We start from the raw sequence: 21,535 nt of genomic DNA on the forward strand, positions 1-21,535 counted from the left end.
AAATCTAAAGTGCAATATTATTTAAATCCCCTTCAATTCTTTTTTCAAACTACTTATGAAATCTCAGTGCTAGTGGGACTCTCTTTACCCAGTCTCTCCTATCTGGACTATGATCCAGTCCAGTGATTTCTTGATGTTTAAGGCATCTCTTTTTTGAATTATGCCACATTCCAAACATGTGTAACATCAAGAGCTTTACATCCTCCCAAAGGCTTACCCCTTAAAGACCCATGTCTCAGCACATATCCATCCCAGCCTTTGGCTTCACAGGGTCGCTGTAGCTGCCAAGAATATCTAGAGAATCTCAGAGATCAGGTACTTTCAACCATCCCCATGTCAAATTCCTTTCATCCCGATGTGACATTCTTACTGTTCCTACCCACAGCTGGAATGGACAGGAGAGATGTGACACACAAAAAATCAGCTCACCTTCCAGGCAAATAGTTGCTTTTGTGCTTCTACAACATTTCTTGCCTTCTGCAATTCTCAGGTTAGTCTTCCAAGAGTCGGGGAATGCAGCCAAACCTTAGCTCTGGCCAATAGCCAAGGGGCAAGTCAGTGCCAGCATGACAAAAGCAACCACAGCTTCATCTCAGCTGTAAATACAAGGGCTGGGACTTTCCCTGAGACTTTGACGAGAAGTTCTTTCACCCCGCACTGACATACAAGGCTTGCAACATCCCCTCGCCTCACCCTGGCTTCCACTAGATAAATGCCAATGAGGCTGTCAGGGTTTCTGCACTCTGGTCTGTGCAACAGGATCTCTCTGCAGCTCCTGAGGCCCCTCTTGCTCCACCACAAACAGCGTCTCACCGGCTGGGAAAGTACTGGCTTGCCTAGAGGGACCACAGAAGGTTGAGTGCACAGGTGAGTTTTACACAGACAAGCCACAGGTTTCCCTCACTTCTGCAGGTGGGAACGGGGAACAGAATGGCTAAACTATCAACCTGAGAAGTTTAGGTGGGCTTGAACTTAAATTTTTAAGTCTCCTGATAAAATTTTACCCCAGATTTTCTCCCTGCTAGACAAAAAATAGCCAGAGCACATCTCCTGGTTCTGTATTGACATACAACCCACTAGTCACCAGTGATGTAAGGAAACCCTGAGACACAGGGAGGGATTTGTATCTGTAAAGTTAGGACAAACCAGAACTTTGGATTAGTTCATTGGTATTCAGAGAGCTTACATAGCAGATAACAAGTTTATTTAATCTTTCAGAGGTGTTTGCTATAGTTAAAGAAGTGAAGAAAGCTTCTGCAAATAAGGATTGGTCAGTGGATTTTAAATGATGAAGCTAGAAAGCCGATTTTCTTCCTAAGCCAGAGCCAAAATTCTGGTTTGAATTTTAGTAGCAAGGGCAGGTACTCCGAGGGTATTTCATTTACCCCAAATCATAAGTTGTCACTAATAACAGTTGGAACTAATGATTCTTTTCACTTCTGGTTTCATGTGTGGATTTCATGTTTTCAAGCAGCATACCAATTTTAATCCTGTTTAATATTTTATAAGCAAGGGGCTTCAATGCTGCAGAAAGAAATTGGGTTTTCTTAAATATTGTCTTACACCAGCTCCACATTATTAATTCAGAGACATTTGCAGCTGTCAGAACTGTTCTTCAGCTTTGATATGGGAAAAATTCATATCCCCTCTAAATCTGCAACACAAACTGTCACTCAGACTATAGACCAATTTTTTCAAGACTGTTGAGACTTCATAAAATGATGCAAGTAGTAGAAGATGTAAATTCTTTTTTTAGATGTGGCCTTCCCGAAGCTCCTATACTGTTAATAGCAATGATTTAGACTAGCATGAAGTAGTACTGTAACTACATACCAAAAAATTCCAATAGACACGGAGAAATCAAGCACCCCTGTACTATCTTCCTCCATACTGGAATTTTCTTATACAAACATATTAAGCACTTTTCATATTTGTACAATTTTGTTTTTAAATTACTTCATTTAGTTACAGGCAGAAACCATAACTGGATAAGGGGTCTACTTCATGTTGAGAAATTGTTAACAAAGCATGTTGCCTACATTAGTGTTTTATTTCAGAGCAGGAGCTCGCTTGGGAACTGATTCTGCTGCCCTTCACCACATATCATGATGTGTTTCACATGATGTGTATCATGATGTGTTTCACCACGTTTCATGATGCAGACCGGGGGCATGCAGTCTTGGCTGCTCTTGGGTGAAGCAAAACACTCCCACAGCTAAGCTCACAGAACTAGACCAGAGCTAGTCCAAAGTAAAAACCCCAGCAATGTGCCTAGCATGGGCATTGAGATGCTCAGAATCACCTTCTCCTCCCTACAAACCCAGTCTCTCATAAACACAGACTGCAGCTGAGGCTTTTGGGAAGAGCAGTTAAAATCTACGTATTTTATGGCCTCCCTGACTGCTTTCCGGTCTATTTTTATTAAAACCTGTTTATTTGGTAACTTCAAGATTTGAGCCAACCATTTATCCCGTTCTGCTCTCAGTTATAGTGTTAGCAGAGTGGAACTGCAAGATTTTAAACATTATATTTTCTTAGGGACATTTTAGATGTTGGCATTTTGACTTAATTTCTATTCTATTTAGATTTTCATGTATATTGACTTTGGTTTTTTGAAAGCTGTTTTGGGGGGGAAAAAGGTAGGGGCAGGTATTTGAATGTCACCTTTACAGACACTTATTGTACTTTGTACTTTAAATGTGGGGGATTTTTGTCCCTGAATGCTCTAAAACAAAAACTTGGGATGTTTTTTCCTCTTTTGACATCACTGTTCAGACCGACATACTTTTTTCAAAGTTCCTCCAACATGTATTCCCCTTAGCAAGAGCATGGCCAATGAAGTAGTCAGTAAATTCACTTACTTGATGTTGTAGACAGGGCTGTGAGAAATGGGTGCACTCTCAAGTGTCCTCTCACGGATCATTTTCTGGGCTGCTGACAACAGCTCTCTCCTCTCTGCTGCTATGGTTTGGCCAGAGTGCTCCAGCAGGGCTGTGGCAGGCAGTGGGTGGCAGCTCGTAAGGACTGGTTATATCGGTGCTTCTTCGAAATGGAGGAGGAGCAGGAATAGCTGCCAGCAAAAGCATTAATTAGAGGACAGACCAAGCTGCTTCCCAGCCTCATAGTGACTACTGAGTACTGCCCTGGAGACACAATTGCAAAGGTGGATTCAAGCATTTTTTTACTTAATTAAACTGCTGAGGTAACCCTCTCCTGGTGGGATTACTGGAGGAATGCTGTAACTTTGGTGGTGGCAGTGTGCTGGAGACAGGTTCAGGATACCCAGCTCGAGACAGCGCTTCCCATGCTCAGCTGAGCTGCTTCGTGTGTCACCCTGGCAAAGTGCTGCAGATCACCCTGGTTCAGCAACAGGGCTAGGTCTAAACCTCCACTGGGAGATGCAGATCCCATGACTTGCTTAGGAAAACACGAGGTTACGATTAAATCAGGAGTGAGGACAGGTTCTCAGCTCTGGATGATTTCTCTCTATGTGCTTTTCCCAAGTGGAGCAGCCTCACCAGGACAAATCTGAATGTGCAGAAAAACCATTTCCAGAAATAGCATGATATTCCATAAAATGAGAATATTAATAAATTTCATTTGAATTCTACAACCTGAACTGCACCAGAGCTTCATATAACTTGGCACTTCAAAGGTGATTAATTATAATAATCTGCTACAAACTGTAGCACCACTGATCAATGGTGGAAGCAGATCAGCCATCCACCTCAGACAAGTTACAGCATCTGAGGACTGGGATCAAAGTGTTTTACTGCTGCCTGTCACCAATCCATTAGTGATACCAACTATGTGAGCAAGTTTCTGTAGGCCTCTAGATAAACAAGCATTAAGTGCTAAGAAATTTAGTGGAGACGTTGATTGCCAAAGAGCAAAACACTTTCTGGCATCATTAGAGCACAGGAGTGTTTGACAAAGAATTTCTCTGGGGTGGTCCCATGCTTACAAGGACTGTGAGAGCAGGAAACATGTAAAAAGACATGAGCACTCACAAGTGGGCAATTACGCAATAACTGTAATAGCATAAAATGGTAATGCAATAAAGACAATGGGTTTATTCAGAAAACCCAGTTCCTCATTTTGTATTGCATTTCCTTGCTGGAGCCGCAAGAGAGGGTCACCCTGCAGGAGGGAATTATTTTGTCCAATTAGGCAATTACAAAAGCAGCATGACACTTTGTTTCAGACCTCCTGGCACCCTCTCCTTTGCTCTTCAGCTCAGTAAGAACACGTAGGCTTTTCATTTGTCTCTGCTCCGTATCATGTCCCAAATACCCACTTTTTCTTTCACTTCAATTGCATAGATAAGGCCTGGCACCCCCTTCTTGCTTTTTGTATGGTCTTGACATGCAGAACCAAGAGTGTAACTTCTGCCTTGACCCCACATATTTCACAGCAATAGGAACAAGAGATACTCAGTGGCCTTGACTGAAACCCAGGAGCAAGTAGAAGACAGAAACCAGACTTCTCTCTGAAGGTGGTAGCCTCTGCGTAAGAAGGTTCAGGCAGCAGGGATTTGTGAGACCTTGTGTACAGTTTCCCATGTCCCTGTGTAGTGAACTGTGGCACAGGATAGCTCTGGCTGCCCTGTGCTCCACTGCAAGCAATTCAGCGGCAATGCTGTGGTCCAAGAGCAATAGCTCACAACCAGAGGAGTTTCATTTGTACCAATGCCTGGGCTAGGAGCCAAGGTAATGACCCGCTGCTGCGCGCACCCGTCCCCACTTGCCAGGCTGGGGAATTGCCAGCAGCAGCTCAGGCATCTGCAAAACCTGAGCAGAACTCAAAGAAGGGAGCTTTGGTCAAAAAAAATAACCAAAAACCCAGATCTTTCCATTTCTCAGTATAGGATACCACCTAAACAGTTCTGCAAATTTTTTTACTAATCTCATCTCTGGTTTGTTTTTTCTTTTTTTAAAAAAAGCACATTTTTAAATTCAGCCTTCTTAGCAGTTAATTTTCGAAACCTGTGGCTTAAGGTTGTTGCTTAAAGAGTCCCGAAATCATTGGCTCAGTAAGAAGGGGAATTTCTTCCATCTCAAGAACTAGTTTTTTTTTTTTTTTTTTTTTTTTTTTTTTTGAGGAACATAATTTCTTTATTTCTGAAAATATCGATGTTCATTTTGTCCTGAAGGTAGGCATGTCTCTGCAGATGCCACTTGACTGCAATCAGATAGGAGAGGAAAATGTTCAAATCCATGTAAAAGAAAGAAGGGGGAAAAAAGGGGATCAAGTAAATACATTTAATGTACTTTATATTAAGTAAATAAGTGAGCTGATAAAGTTATCCACTGTTAAATCATGTGTCTTTAAACACATTTTACCGTTTTAAGGCTTGTATAAGCAAGAACACAGATTCATTACCTTTCTGTAAAATGTGCTTGGCCCCATTCCAGACATGTTGAAAATCCACATATATTTGTTTTCACAAGAAAACTTCATATTCATGCTCCTTTTTCTTAACTCTTTCATCATACCCTCCTTCTTGATCTTTAGATTTCTAGGAGCATAAAACAACCAAGAGCATAGCCACTGGGTTGCAGCAACCACCTCACCTTTGATTTTATCACAGGTGTTATGAAGCAACTCAACTTCATTTTCTTCCCATTTGTGCCAACCTGGTGCAAAAGCAAGCTAACAGAAAATCAACAATTCCATTAGCATCAATGGGAAGAGAATCAGGATTGTCACGCACTCCTAGAGCTCATAATAAACATGTGGTTTGAACTCTTAGATTTTTAACAGTCTGGAGGCCTGATTTTGGTTGGTTACTAGTGTAATGCCAGATAATTCCAGTCTCAGAGAATCCTACTGATGGGCTGTCAGCAAAAGAATCTCAGATAACATTCCCTGCCTCATCCTCTGTGACTTTTGGCAGACCACAACAACATAGGGTCACAACTGGAAAGCAATTTCTCGCTTGTTTCCTTCTCTTTTAGTTGTACAGACATGCATGTGGGTGTGTGTACATCATGAATATTTTAGTGTGTTCATTATTTTAGCCTGATTTCTGTAGCAAGTGAGATTTCTCTAATCAAGCATGTGAGTGTATGTATATGTGTGTTCTTCAATCACTTTTTTAGTGATGATTTCAAACAAATATAGCAGGAGGAGAGAGTGCTCTGTTTTTCTTATGTTGCATGAAAAAAGGCAGCTGAAGACCCCACAGAAGAGTCCTGAAAAAATGAAGGACTATACTGTGACTATATACATTTAAAAAACCTAAAAATCTGTGAGAATAAATGTTATAGGAGTAATCTCCCGTGATTGGAATCAGCTTCAATCAGTGCTTGTAATCAGCCAAGAAACACAAACCCCTAGGAAGCCAGGCTTCATTATTTCTAGTGTTATTTCTCTGTGAGTCTGAGCTATTTGTTAATGTCTCTAAATGGCAGATAAAAGATGCTCAGAAGAATAGCTTCACAGTGAGGGAAGGACTCAGCAGGAGTCCATGAGCTGCTTTTCCATGGGCAGTGGATCTGAAAACATGTCTTTCAAGGTGTCAGGACATCTCCTGGGCCAACTGGAATAAATCCAGTGCCCCTTGCACTGTAGACAGGTCTGTCTCTCCTCACCCTTGCTCACCTTCAGGTGTTTTATGAAATATTTTCATTCTCCTTGCAGTTGACTAGGCTGGATTAAAGCTTAATACCTACACACCTCAGAACAGTACAAGAGCCCTGAAAAGACTGAGGAAATTACTCAAGTCATAGCTGGGTCTTACGTGTTTATGGGAGCAGCTGGAGGTGGTGAGATTTCCAGCCCTCTCAGTACTTTGCTATGATTTAGACAACATTAAGCACATCTATTTAGGTCTATACTTCATCTGTTTGAAGAGCCTCCAGGCAGCTTTAGTGTTCTCCTGATAAAAAGTGAAGATGTGGGAAACGCAATGTCCTCTGTAGGAGGATTTATTGTCTCAAACAATTATTTTTTATCAGCTTTGTCAAAACTTGGAGCCCAGGATTTTCTGCTGAGAAGAACAGCAGATATTCATCTGTTTGGAAGAAAATTCATAAATAATTTGTTATTATACATTTGTTAGGAGCTATTCTGCTATTTTCTTTATGTGTTTAAGTACTGGATTAATCATGGGAGAGTAGTTTAGCCACATGCCTCTCAGTTTTAGGTGTATCAAGCAACATAAAATGCAGTTTATAATTTAGGGCAGATTTGGTTCTACAACTGTCAGCTTATGAGAAACAGCATTAGCTATAGAGTGCATTCATTCTCTCTCTGTGGGAACGGTAAAATGAAATTTTAAGTAAATGAGATTGCCTCAGAGTAGTGTACATGTCTTTCTGAGGAGACATTTTAAATTGTTTCATCTTTTTTCCAAGATACACCAGAATTACAGCATATTATGCATGTGTGAAATACTTCATAAAGATACTTCCAAACCTGCAGTACTACATATGCAAGAAATAAAGTATTAATCACTCTCTTTTTCTACTGTATTTAATGGGCTACTATATGTAAATTTAGTGTATTAGGGCACTTTTGTCTAATGTACACCTTTTGATCATAGATGACAAGACAAAAAGGGATTCTCATTTAAAAAAAAAAAAAAAAAAAAAAGCAGAACAGTTGGGGATGACTTCTACTTGCCAGTACATGCAATAAACAGCTAAGACAATAATGAGAATTAACTCTATTCCTGAAAGAAACTGTTTAACTTACTTTGGAGAACTTGACAGCATGGGAAACTAAAAATTACCAGTGAAAAAAGTGTAATTCCAAACAAAAATATGTACTTATTTACTTAGTTGGTTGAAGTTCACCATGTCCATCCACAGGTATATAGGGATTTGAAGGAAACAATGAAATAAGAGACTTGATTTAAAAAAAAAAAACAAAAAAAACAAAAGGCCACTTCTGCTGCCTCTGACATTCTTGGTTGTAGGCACTGTTCTTCACTGCACCAGCAACGTACATGTCATTAGCATGGTATCAAAGCCAAGTGGTTACCAAGAGTGCAGCCCACCCATGATTGAGAAGGATGTAGGTTTATCAGGTAGGAAAGGATCAGATGTACACAGAGGCATTGAGGAAGCAAACCTCACTGAACCTGTTTAGTCTGTTCAAAGAGGTATGAGGAAGGTCTGCATGACATGGGACACCTACAAAGGATTTCTTTTCACCAGTTTGGCCATAAATGCCAATTCAAGATCAGCTCACTGTTGCCCAGCTGGATTAAGACATGTAATTATGTCAAGTCTGATGGCATGCTGGAATTTCTCTCCACAGTGGTGCTGAGAATCTGTTTTCAAACTGTTTGGGAAGAGACACACTCTGAAACTCAGCTGGTGAAATGAGTTGCAGTGTGCTCAGTCCTGCCTGTGTGGTTCAAACAATGTAAAAAACTCTTGAATCCATGTAAGGAACTGCATGTTTTCAGGTGCTTCCTGACCAGAGAGATACAGAGCTTTGGCTGAAAAAGACCTTAGGCAGAGACTTGAAGACTTTTATATATGTGGATGCTGTGTGAGAAAGTTCAGCTGATCCTTGCTGTAATGACAAGAGATTTGGAAAAAAGGGAAACAGAAACAGACAAATCCTCTGTGTTAAAAGAGCAGAGGAGTTAAGGTGAGATGTAAGAAATCATGTCAGCCACTTAAAATGAGGTCTACAGGAGGGCAGAGTCTTAACCCAAACTGCTTATCCCAGATGTCCTGGTTTCACTACTATACAAAGAGAGTTAAACACCAAAGGTTAGTGAACCTGAGGGAAGTATTAACTTCTTCATGCAGCAGGATACTATTAGAGATCAGCTGTGCAATGGACTAAATTTCATAAGCTTGAAAGTGTCAACCCAAGTGTCTCCCCATCATTATAGAAAAGTAACCCTTCTGAAATCTGGACAAACAATCTTTTTCTAGAAAGGTGAACCTAGAAAACAGACTGTTCATATTCTAGTACATGAATCACTGGAATATGCAGTCAATAATTTTGTCATGACTCATGTATAAACATGTATGAATTCACACAGATAAATCTATTCCCCACCTGTTCTATAATCAGCCAGATGTATTGCATCAGGACCTTTATTCACCTCCAGAATGTTGTGCTAGAACAGCAAGCTGCTCCAGGCCCATTCTCATGCCTAACACTGTTTATTTTTTGCATAGTGTAAGGGAGTCCCTGCTATTATTTACAAGGAAACAGCAGTCAAAATACTTAGTTTACATAGAAAGAGGGCCTATGATACTTCACTTTTTAAAGTTATTTGTTCCATATATAATCTTTATGACCACCTTTGGGATTATGATTTTTACAATGAGATTAAAAAGAAAAAAAATATTATAATGGATCAGTGTTGTAAATCTTGAGACTAGTTCCTACAGTAGACAATACCATAACCTACCTGGATCACAGCTGTCCTGGCCATTACCTCTCTTCTTACTCTACTTATAAACCTTTCTTTTACATGGCTATGGATCAAACTCCTGGCAATGCTTTGGTCATTTACCTTCTGATAGTCCTTATATCCTTCTTCATCTTCCAAACTTTTGCCCTGAATCAAAAGATAAAAGAACACAGACCCAATAGAAGTTTTTGGAAAATGATAGAAGGGAAAATAGAGAGGTTTTGTCACAGCTGAGAGCCACCACAGGCCACCAGATGAGAACAAGTGCTCAAAAATGGACTTGTCCACCTAACAAAATAATAAGCAGAGTACACTAGATTCTGAGGGTGGGAAGGTAATGTTCCATGAGAAGTACAATTTGAGAAGAAAATTAAGTCCAAAGATTTGGCAGCTGCTTAAAGAAACTATGTTAAAAGCAGAGACACAAAGACTGCAATGCAGAGCAAGGACTGCAGTGAGACACCCATGTGGCTGAAACTGTGAATTCTTCAGAAACTTCAAACTCAAATAGCATATGTAAAACAAAATCTGTGGACAAGCACAGAAGAATAGTACTAATATGTTGCTACGATTTGAAAAGCCACAGCACAAAAAGAAATGTAATTAGTAAGATACATCTAGAATAACAAGAAGATTCCTGTAAAAACATAAACTGTTAACAGAAAATCAAGGAGAGAATTGATCCACCACTCAACTGAGAGAAAGCTATTGACTAATGACTCCTAGAAAGCCAACTTTGTAATGCCTATTTTGCTCTTTCTTTACTAAAATCATTTACATCAGTAGCAAATTGTTGAAAATTCTGTCTAGATGACAGAAGAAAGAGATTAGGCCATGCTCAGGTGAGTTAAATGACCTGAGATCAGCGAGGCTGATGGAATTCACCTCACATCATTCAGGGGATAACTGAAGCATTTCTATGGCCATTAATAACTATCTTTAAGAACCGTGTGGAGGAGGTAGAGCTTTGAAAGACTGGAAAGGCAAAAATAACAGCTATCTTTAAAAGTAAGAGGAAAGACGATGTGCAGAATTATGGCCTAATCCATTTAAGTACAATTCTCAAACAGAGGAAGCAAATAGAAGATAGGAAAGAAATGGATTATATGCACATGGATTAATCAAGAATAAACCATTCCAAACCAACCTAATTTCCTCTTATAACAGGATAACAGGCCTTGTGAATCACTGAGGCTATACAACTTGACAAGAGTGAAGTTTTAGTATGGTAAATGTTAGAGAAGATTTTCAAAAGCATAATAGGAAAATGCAGTTTTAGATTAAATTAAATTAATATAAGGCAAGGTCCCGCAGAAGTAGCAAAAGAAACATTTTCAGTCTCTCATTCATTGTCAAAATGGAAGACTACATTTACTGCAGATATACAGGGGGCAAAAGTCCTGTTCCAGAATTTCATGAAATGGTGTAGGTGCTGGAATAGACACTATGCTTATTAAAGCTGACAATCTGACAAAGTTTAAAAGGGCTGCAAGCATGTTAGAGGACAGGCTTAGAAATCAAAATGATCTGGACAAATTGAAGCTACAGTTTGAAAAAATGTGGTGCAATTCAACAGTGACAAGTGCATGATTACAGCTCTGAGTCAGAAAAAACTACAGAAATCAAGGATAGAGCAAGTGGTGTGGGAGCAGTCCAGTTAAAGGACTGGGTATAACAGGATGCATTTACATGAGTATTTCAGTTCTGATCGGATGTAGAAGCACGTCACCACTTTACAAGCTTTGCTTTACACCACAGAGGGCTCTTGGAACATATGAAACTAGGTTCTCATTTCCACAAAAGCTGAGCCAGAAGTCAAGCTTTAGGTGCACTCAGCCTGGAGTACTAGACCAAAGTTAGTCCAAGATGGAAATCTCTGACACATGGATAGTGTGAACATCATGTGATCAGCACCAGCTGTTTCACTTCACATCTTGGGTCCTGTTGCCACACACTGCTTGTTAAAGTACTCATAGTCTTTATGAAACTATGAATCAGCTGTGTTGTGAATAAGACAAATGTGACAGCGGGATGATGTGTTGTCTATGAGGCAATGAAGCAATCCTTTTCTATCTGGTAAGATCTCAGCAAGAGTACTGCATTCAGTTTTAGCACCATACTTTTAATTAACAGTTGGAGCAGTTTAGCCTAGAAAGGTCAGAAGAAAGCCATGAGAAAGATCACCACTCTCAGAAGCATGAGTTGCAGGGAAAGATCTGGTGTTGTTTTATCTAGAGAAGAAAATGAAATGTGAAATGGCAACAGCTTTCATGTCCAACAAAGGCTGCTGCAAAGAGAAAAATCTGCCTAATAGTATGGCTGGAAAAGTAGCAAGCGAGGAAGACTTCAAGATCCACAACACAGGAAGGTTTTACAAACAGGTTAGACCATCATCTGTCAGACTTGGTTTAAACATAGTTCATCCTGCCTTAGGGAGGGAGATGGACTAGATAATCTCTTGAGATCACTACCAAAGTTATTTGTTTTTCCTCTTTTTTAAATGCACATAGTAAAATTACTCTTTCCTGCTCCTTTCATCTTGTCTTTCTACCTTCTGAATCATTACACTGATCTCCCATCTGCCATTTCATGCTACATCTTTCTGATCTTTCCATTATCCATCCCAATCTATGTCTCGGTCACATCTCTGCCTTTCCACTTTTGACACTATACTTCATCTGTGGCATTGCTTCTGATAGGAAAACCCTCCTTTTCTCCATGTGCAAAGCAATGTGCTTGTCTTCATCCACATACCTACATAACCATATGTTTACCTACAACTGCTGAACTAAATATTGACCTTCATTCGGTTCCCTTAGTGTTTATGCACTCAGCAGAAACAACAGTTTCCTAGTTAGCTTCTTTTTTTCTTTCAGAATTTTCTTTCTTTCATTTTCGTTTTATCACTACTGACCAAGTAAACTCAGAGATTACCACCATTTTCCTTAAAATGGGATAATTCAGTGTATAAGACTATAGTAACAATGCAGAAGAGAAAGAACACAGTTAATCATTACAGAAGCTTACATGGATTATCTTTCAAATAACAAAAGGCATCACTAGTGCTCTAATGTTAGGGGGATGGATATAAGCAAAAATACTAAGTATGGATACAAATCTCTATGTCTTTTTCTCAGATACTATATGGCTACATATATAAAAGAACAGATAATGATTACTACATGTTTCTTTGCTGGTACTTCTGCTTTCCTCTGTTATTTCGAGAGTGCTCAGCATAACCCATGGGCACAGAGCAGACCCGTGGCATAACCCATGGGCACTGCCGTCTGCTGCTTACTGAGATGCCAGTGTCAGCCTTTGACCAGACACCAGACTGGCCCTGTTTCCCTTGTGATGTACTTCTGCTTCCTATCTTTCACACTGATGTATGACAATAAAATACCTTGCCCTGTATAAAATTACTGTCTTCTCACATTGCAGCTATCACTGCCATGGACTCTGGGAAACCATTTTCCTTGTTTTGACTTTACACCTACCCAGTTGCCATCAGAAGCTGCATTTTCCTCAAATACACACAGCAAAGCCAGAATTTAACTATGCACTGCCTATGTGCTCATAACCTACCACCTGAATTAACCTCCAGAAGTTCACTGCAAAGCCCACAAGCTTCTTTTAGTTCAACAACAGCCAGCTGGCACAAAGACATGTTGGAAGGATGAGAAAAAAGGATTCAATGGAGAAAATTAATTTAATTTCTGTCTGTTAGAAGGGAGCATGGTCCAAAAAGCCTGGGATTTAAACGCACTTGCTTTGTCTTACATGTGATGTTCAGAAGTACCAGATGCACTATAAAATTAATATCAGTTTTATAATACACTTAAACTCTTAAAAAAATTTAGACCAGTTTATTTCTAATATATAATATGTACCATCATAAAAGCTATGGGCATCCCAATTAAGTAATTCTTAAAAAGAAAAGTTAAATTCTGCTTACTTTATTCAAGCTCATATCCCAGCTGAAACCCAGACGTCTTCTTAAAAATGGTATTAAGCTAGATTAGACCACCAGTATTAAAGGGAGCTTTAACTCTTTTCAGCTTGCTATGGAATAATATTCACTGCTTGTACAAGTCCCCTTACATCTTAAATAGTGCTCCAATAAACTGTATTTTGAAGAAAAGAGTGTTCCTTACATTAATTTTTCTTTTCATCTCCCTCTTTTTCTCTTTTCTGGCAAGATGAGTTCAGCGTTCACTAACAAATGAGATGTTCAGTATTAGTGAACAACAGAAGCACTTCATAGACTTATTTCTTGCTGGTGTATAGCATATCTCTATAGTAAATCTCTATACTAAATATTTCCATAAACTCAAACAAAACAGAACTTTGACTGATCTCTCAAATATATTACCTGATGACATCCATTTGAATTTTGGGTTTGTTTCCAGTCTTACTTTGAGATGAGAATGATTTGCATAGTTCACACAGCAATAACTTAATGATTTCTTGAGGGCAAATATACAAGATTTCAACTGGACAATCATGTGTTACAAATAAATTCTACTTTTCATTTTAGATAGCAGCCTATTTTGTTAAAAGGAAAAATTAGTTGAGTCTTATTAGGTACTGAGTTGGATCATTTATTAATATTATATATGCAACTCTTCTCTTGTTTTTTGAAACACAGACTACCCCCAAAAAGGAATTTTATAGCTTTAGTCACATTAGAGCCTCATGGGACATTAATAAAGCCCTCAGAGAATTATTTTTGCATATGTCAAAGGACTTTGCATTTGTATGCATGTGTCAGAGCACACCAATATGCAAGCAACATTCTGATGTGTCCCTTTGAGGATCTATTTTCATGCTCAGTGTGTTACTTCATGAAGTACACAGAGTCCAGCTGGGTAGCTGGGACTGCAGCTTCAGGAGAGCTGGGGCTAACACCTGCTGCACTGCAAAGCCTCCCATGGGACCTGCACAAGCCACAGAGGCCATGAGCACACAGATTCTTCAGCCCTTCTCTGCCTGAGTTGATGCCTTCCCCTAATGACCAGAAGCAAACTCCCTTGGCAGCTCTCTAAATCCCAGGGTGCCCACAGCTCATTAACAGAACAGTGCTGAGCAGGCACTGATGTCAACTGAGGGCTAGCTAGCTACATACAGAGCTTGTTTAAGCAAAGGGTTAATAAACAGCAGTAGCAAAGCAATTGTTTTGGGTCTAGCTAACCATTTCATGCATTTCTTTACTGCAAATTGGAAAAATCAGTTATTCCCACAGCTTTAATTAAGACAGATATCTGTGATGCAGTGAAAGACTTAAATCAGGGCTCCTGCAAATTAAAAGGCGGCCCTAAGTACCAAATTGCTGGCCAGTCCAAGAGAGGGGTCCCAGGTAGAAGGTCTTCCTTTAGGCCTTAGGTTTTCTTGTCTGAGTTCACCTTTTGTGAAGTGAGGACAACAGCCAGGGGACCTACTGCAAGACCTTTGGAGCAGACCCTTTTGATTCTGTATTTGTATCATGGGTCTCAGTCTGCAAGTACAGAGCGTACATACTGCTATGGTATGGATAATACATTAAAGACTTCGAAGCTTCCAGGTACAGTGATAAAGGAGGATAGATAAAAACCTCAAAGAGAATTTTATTATGAGTAACATACAAATACCAAAAATAAATGTTCAACATGAAATATTACAATTCTACTGTCCAAATGCTTCACAGGACATTCTTTAGGAAACTGAAGAACAATAATAGAACAAAATGGCACTGACTAGTTATATTAAGGAAATATTGAGGGTAACAGATAGGTTTGTAGCTGCCTGATATCTCTTCAAGTATTTTGCAAAAGACCTTTCAGGTTCTAATCTTTCTATCAGAAACATACTCCTCTTCAATGTTTTTCTACAGCATAAGCAAATAGTAATTACTCTGAAATGTGTGCAACCTTTGCTCTCTGTGTTCCTGTATCTTTTCCTCCTGATTTTCCTTTGAGAGAGAAAAACTGCAACAGTTCAGTTGAATGTTAAACACTATAAAATGGATGGAAAAGAGGGTGCCGTAAGAGATGCAGAGTTGAATATCCAGAACTGTTTTTTGAAAAGTGTACAGAAGTCTCCTGAGAGTGTGTCTTCAGAAGAATGTGCAGGAAGCATATTAAGAGGCAAGAGAACTCTCAGATATTTATTTTGTATAGCCAGGGTGGATGCTAACCTTACATTCTCAAAAGATTGATGTTTTGCTTAGTTTGTTCCTATTACTTTTTTTTTTTTTTTTTTAACAGATGAATAAAAATTCTTCCAATATAATGGCTTTGACTCCTAACACTTCTAACAAAAGAGAGACAATATGCATATTTGGAACTGGAGATTTTGGAAGAGCTCTGGGGCATAAAATGATTCAGTCTGGCTACCCTGTCGTTTTTGGAAGCCGAAGCACACAGAAATCCAGCCTAATTCCCAAGGATGCAGAGCTGTTGAGCCACGCAGAGGCAGCACAGAAAGCTGCCATCATCATTATAGCAATCCAGAGGCAACATTACAACTTCCTTACATCACTAGCAGAAATTCTCCATGGAAAAGTCTTGGTGGATGTAAGCAACAACTTAAAAATAAACCAGTATCCGGAATCAAATGCAGAGTACCTCGCTCAGCTGGTGCCTGGTGCTAAGGTTGTGAAAGCCTTTAACACTGTCTCGGCCTGGGCCTTGCAATCCGGCACATTGGATGCAAGCCGGCAGGTAAGACTGAGCAACCGGGGTTTCCTGTGCCATGGAGTTATATATTGTATGATTTCTTAACAGCTAGACAAAACACACACAGGACATACAAATCAGTCAGGGTTGAGATGGAATTTTCACTATAATTGTCCATTTCAAATTAAATATGACCTAAATTTACTACTGGTTTGTAATACACTATGACAAGGTATATAGATAGTTTGCCATCAGACTTGGTAGGGTGTTCAGAGACATTAGAGGAGCAAGGAAAGAAAGATAGCAGAGCTAGAGAGAGACAGCAAACCAGGAGGAAATGAGGGGTGCATCAGTTGTTCACCAGGAATGTAAGTTAAACAGAAAGGAGATAGGAGGAATATATCAAAGCAAGATTAAAATTAAGAGAGAAAAAAAAGGGAGACAACAGATATGATGGGGAAAGAGAATGAGTGTGGGCAACAGAAGTGAGCTGAAAAGTGAACAAATTGATTAGGTTTTCTAATTCAGAATCTATCACTACAGAAGTTTAAAACAACAGTGCATGCAAACATTTTTAACCAGCTCCTTAACCACAGGCCAGCAAGCACAGAGCTGGTCATAGGAAGCAACACAGCAGCTTACTTGAAGACAAATCATTTATTATTACCCTGTTTTCTGCTGCTCTATGGGATAGTGCTCTTGTACAACACATGGTTTCAGCCAGCTATTCAAACCGTTGCTAGCTTTGCTTTCTGTTGCGAGATAAATGTTTTGGCTAAACTAAAGACCCAAGGATTTCCAAGCCTAAGCTCTACAAGCCTGCATCATATCAACGAGATCAGAAATTGCCCCCTTTCTCCCAGTTCCAAAAGGAGTATTGTCTTGCACACTCACAAAAAAAGATGGTTTCTTCACTATTTTACTAGACTTGGAAAGTAATAGTATTTGCTTTTGTGATAGAGCAATTATGTTTTAAAGACCTCTGTCCCCAGTTCCCTGGAGTACTTACAGACCACTGTAGCAGCAATTGAAAATTTTGCTCCTACTGAAAATTTTGCTCCTATTTGCTTCCATAAGACCTTATGCTTACAAACTGCTTGCATGTCTTCAAAACAGTATGTCGAGTCTTCTAGGCATAGACTTGTACCAAAATTTTGCCATTTGAAACAATCTCCTTCCCCAATGATTCATATTATTAGTTCTTGGACTTGTTGGCCAAGAAAGTACCTATAGGCTACTTTCTGCCTATACAAATTAAGGCCAGCAGGGAAGCCAACAAGTAGCCTAGGAAGCTTGTGCCCATTGCCTATGTCCAGACAGGATGACAGCAGAGAATGTAGAAAGTCTGTCTAAATAAAACTTCTGCTTGTTTTTTTTGCAGGTCTTTGTCTGTGGAGATGACATGGAAGCTAAACAAAGGGTGATGGACATTGTTCGTGCACTGGGTCTCACCCCATTAGATCAGGGAACCCTCTTGGCTGCTCAGGAAATAGAAAATTACCCTCTGCAGCTCTTTCCAATGTGGAGGTTTCCCATCGTTTTGTCCCTTTGCCTAGCCACATTCTTCTTCTTTTACTGTTTGATTCGTGATGTAATTTACTCTTATGTTTATGATAACCAAGACTTTTCATTTTTTATCACAATTAGCATTCCAAATCGGGTCTGTCCTATATTGGCCCTCATTCTTCTTGCATTGGTTTATCTTCCTGGTGTACTTGCTGCAATTATTCAGTTATACAGAGGTACCAAATACCGCCGTTTCCCAGACTGGCTGGACAAATGGATGTTGTGTAGGAAACAACTTGGACTAGTAGCCTTGGCATTTGCTTCTCTGCACGTTTTGTACACTCTTGTTATCCCAATTCGCTCTTTTGTAAGATGGAGAATCAGCAGCCAAATCATCTCCCAGGTAAGTTTTGTTCCCTGCTCTATGTCTTGATTTCTTCTGGTCCTGTTACAAATACTACCCTCTATCTGGAGTTTTAGAAACTCATATGGACAGTCTAATGTTCTCTACAATAGGGTTATTTTTCTAGCTTCTGTGTTCCTTTTAACTACTGGTATATCCAAAGTTTGTTGATATTATGCTGAGTTGAGGAGATTTCTGACCTCAGTCTTCTTCCTAGATAGTTTACATATTAATAAAATAAGCAGGGAAAATGTAAACATTAAAAGTAAATTAAAGAAACATATTTCCCTATTTCTCCATATACCTTTAAGAATGGCACATATTTTCACTTTCTGACCTGCAATGTAAAACAAGCATCGCAATCATAGGTACATGGAAACTATACATAATATAATGCCTTTTCTGTGTTTTGAGTAGGCATTCAAAGTAAATGTCCAATTTATCTCCTTAAAGGATAGTTCTTCTGCATATTGATCCTAAAATTGCTATCACTAAGATATATGTGGTCTTCTTTTCATCAGGCACTGAACAATAAAACAGAACCACTCAACAACACTTACGCCTGGCTTAGTGACTCTTATTTGGCTTTGGGGATTTTAGGATTTTTTTTATTTGTTCTTCTGGGAATAACTTCCTTGCCTTCAGTCAGCAACAATGTTAACTGGCGAGAATTTCGATTTGTACAGGTAAGAAAAAGACTTATTCTAAAAAACCTTCTTCCCTTATAAACTATAACACAGGCAGGTTTATTAGAGACTTAGGGCTTTCCTCCATCAGTATCTCCAAATGTGATGTGTGCACTATCCACCATAACACAGTGAAAAAAAAGTCTACATGGCTATACAGCTCACCTGTAAAAAACCACTGCTCTGATGGATGCTTATGGTACAACTGAGATTACTGCATTAACAAGAGAAAATTGGGATGTGAGCTCCTAAATGACAAACAGAAAGCTAACATTGTGAAATTATCAAATTCCACAATTATGCTAAGTCACAAAATATTTTAGCCGTTTATTGGGCTAATTTTGTTGGTTCACAAGATAATTCCGTTAAAATGGGTTTGAAAAATTACTTTATAACTCAGATTATCTTGATGCCAAGCATCTAAAGGGAATCTGCAGTTTCTGCAGATTCTAAAAACTGCTGTGCCTATAAACAGGCTGTCCCTAGTAACACTATAATCTCAGCCCCCTGTTCTGAGGAAGCTTGGTACAAGCTGCTGTGCCTCTGCAGGCGCTGGGCTGGCAGGGAAAGGGAGGCAAGGGAAGGGGAAATTACTATCAATGAATGTTTTATCAAGGCCAAAAACTTGCACAGCATGGTAGTTCTGGATGGATTAGCACTAGGGCACATAAAAGCTTGGATCTCTTCACTAAATTTTCTTTGCAATTTCACAAACATGACAACCACTAGGCAGTATGTGTGAGCTAGCAAAAATTATCGGGATTATTGATGGAGAAAAAAAAAACAAACCCAAGAAGTGTGTTTCACCTAGATCCATTTGAATTAATATTTATTAAAAAACAATGAGTATTTATATTATACAAAATAGTTTCATTTCAGCAGTCCCCAGTTAGTCCCAAAGTTGGCACATTTCACAAAGGTTACTGTAAATTGCATTTGTTCTGGTTTAATTTACTGTTTTAACCTCCACTTATTTCTTTCTTTCCTTTGTTCTCCTGTAGTCCAAACTAGGATATCTGACTCTGATTCTGTGCACTGCACACACTCTGGTTTATGGTGGAAACCGGTTCCTGAGCCCATCATCATACAGATGGTATCTTCCAAATGCCTATATGCTCTCCCTCATTGTTCCGTGCATCGTACTGGTTGTCAAATTTGTGCTGATACTTCCTTGTCTAGATAAACCTCTCACACGAATTCGACAGGGCTGGGAGAGAAATCCCCAATACTCAGAACAGTCAAATTACATTATCAACAAGTCTGCTGTATAATTAGACTAAATTGTAATATCAAAAAGAAGAAAAAAATATAGTATGAAGGCATATAAAAAAGAAGTACTGAGCCTCCTTTATCTGGAGAGTGAGAGAAAAAGTGCAAAACTTGGCCAGGCCCTGAGTAAAATAAAGCCACCTCAACAACAATCTTAAAATACAAACCAAATGAGGCCATTGAGTTTCTGCAGCCCAGGCATGCTTTCACACACGTGCAGGCCCTCTCTTTTGCTCAGTATATTCCCCCTTGTCTATTACTCTCCATTCCTAAGAAGCGTATGAGAGAAATAAGTAGTGCTCCATGTCCCTCCTCTGTCGTTCCAAACCTCCTCCAGGGCTGGGCAGAATCAGAGCAACCTTTGGTGTTAAACAGCATCTGCTCCTCTTTCCTATCCTGCCCACTGGGACTCAGGTTTACATGTACCTACACACATCCACACAGATCCACGTGCACATCTGCATGAACACACACCCTGCTTGCGCCCCCAGAAGCCACCAGCACCCACAGAACAAGTACAGGATGGATGCTGGCTGAGGCCTCCCAGCATGACTTTATCCCCCATTAACATCTGATCTTTAAGAGACCTATGTTCATACTTTAGAGATAGTTGAGTAAGATTTGTTTGGTTTGTGTACAGGAACTCTAATGTTTAAAGTGTATGGGCCAAGGATTGCTGAATCCTCGCTTGTACTGCTCTACCAGAAACTCAGGTGGCAAGGGGATGGAGGAAAGACCAAAATGACAGGAAGGTATGAGATACGCTCACAAGCCTAAGCTTCTCAAGTACAGGCAAGAAGTGGTCAGTGATTGTTTGTGTAAGCAGTGAGTTGTAAGGAAAGAAACTGAAGGAAAATCTTACAATATCAGGCAGTTGTATTATATGTCATGGTTTTATCTCATGAAGATAATATTGTTGATTTTTCAAAACATAAATCTTTGGATGAAATATGACAGATATTCTATGCAAATATACATATTTTAACCACAATAAACGAATTTTTTTTTTTACTGTGTTCAGCTGTTATAATTTCTGAAACCTCTTTTGATACAATGCAACTGCTGGTATGCTCAGTTGCACAAAGGTGTTGGAAGGCCTTAGGGCAGGGAATAAAATGGGATCCTGTCCTCAGCCAGCTGCCTGGGCTCCCCTTCCCCCATCTTTGTTCCTTGGATGCTCACATAAGCAGATGTTTGCTTAGTCATCAAAGTGGGTTGAGGACGTTGTGGAAAAACAGGATCTAGCTGGGATGGTGACCTCCTGTTAAATTGCAAACAGAGGATCTGACAGTTTGGTTTTATAGGAAGATAATTGCTTACTATCTTTTGCCTCTCTGTTCTCCTCCCCATCCATACAAAGGATAAATACAAATATGAACATATGAGCATGCTAACTAGTGTGGCTAACTGTACTTTCAACCAAGCACTACAAAGCAGATTAAAAAACCCAAAAAAACTATCTGAACGATACTTCTCAAAACATTTCTCAACAATGAAGTCTTTTTTTAGTTCTGGACATACATCCCCTCTCCACATCATTTTCTGACCCAGAAAGAATCTTAATACCCAAAAGAATGGTAAAGGAGTCTGGGATATCAGAAATTGATGGAGTCAGACTTCTTGGAAATAATTT

The 21,535-nt window shown here is 39.4% G+C and overlaps 1 protein-coding gene across 1 annotated transcript; it reads left to right on the plus strand.

The window, feature by feature from the left end:
* The first annotated feature begins 742 nt into the window (after positions 1–742).
* Positions 743–20,901, plus strand: STEAP4 (STEAP4 metalloreductase). The gene is made up of 5 exons (XM_026843696.1): positions 743–867; positions 15,628–16,083; positions 17,420–17,947; positions 18,469–18,633; positions 19,635–20,901. Exons 2-5 carry the CDS (start codon positions 15,628–15,630, stop codon positions 19,902–19,904), a joined length of 1,419 nt encoding a protein of 472 aa, XP_026699497.1. The 5' UTR covers positions 743–867; the 3' UTR covers positions 19,905–20,901.
* Positions 20,902–21,535: the final 634 nt, after the last annotated feature.

Source organism: Athene cunicularia, assembly GCF_003259725.1.
Source record: "Athene cunicularia isolate RWA chromosome 2 unlocalized genomic scaffold, athCun1 chr2_part1, whole genome shotgun sequence".
Classification (NCBI taxonomy): domain Eukaryota; kingdom Metazoa; phylum Chordata; class Aves; order Strigiformes; family Strigidae; genus Athene; species Athene cunicularia.

Bases quoted from the DNA above. Each gene is read 5' to 3' on its own strand.
- STEAP4 (XM_026843696.1), top strand. From the start codon at position 15,628: ATGAATAAAAATTCTTCCAATATAATGGCTTTGACTCCTAACACTTCT. The intron at 16,084-17,419 runs GTAAGACTGAGC...TTTTTTTTGCAG, and splicing joins CATTGGATGCAAGCCGGCAG to GTCTTTGTCTGTGGAGATGA. The intron at 18,634-19,634 runs GTAAGAAAAAGA...GTTCTCCTGTAG, and splicing joins GAGAATTTCGATTTGTACAG to TCCAAACTAGGATATCTGAC.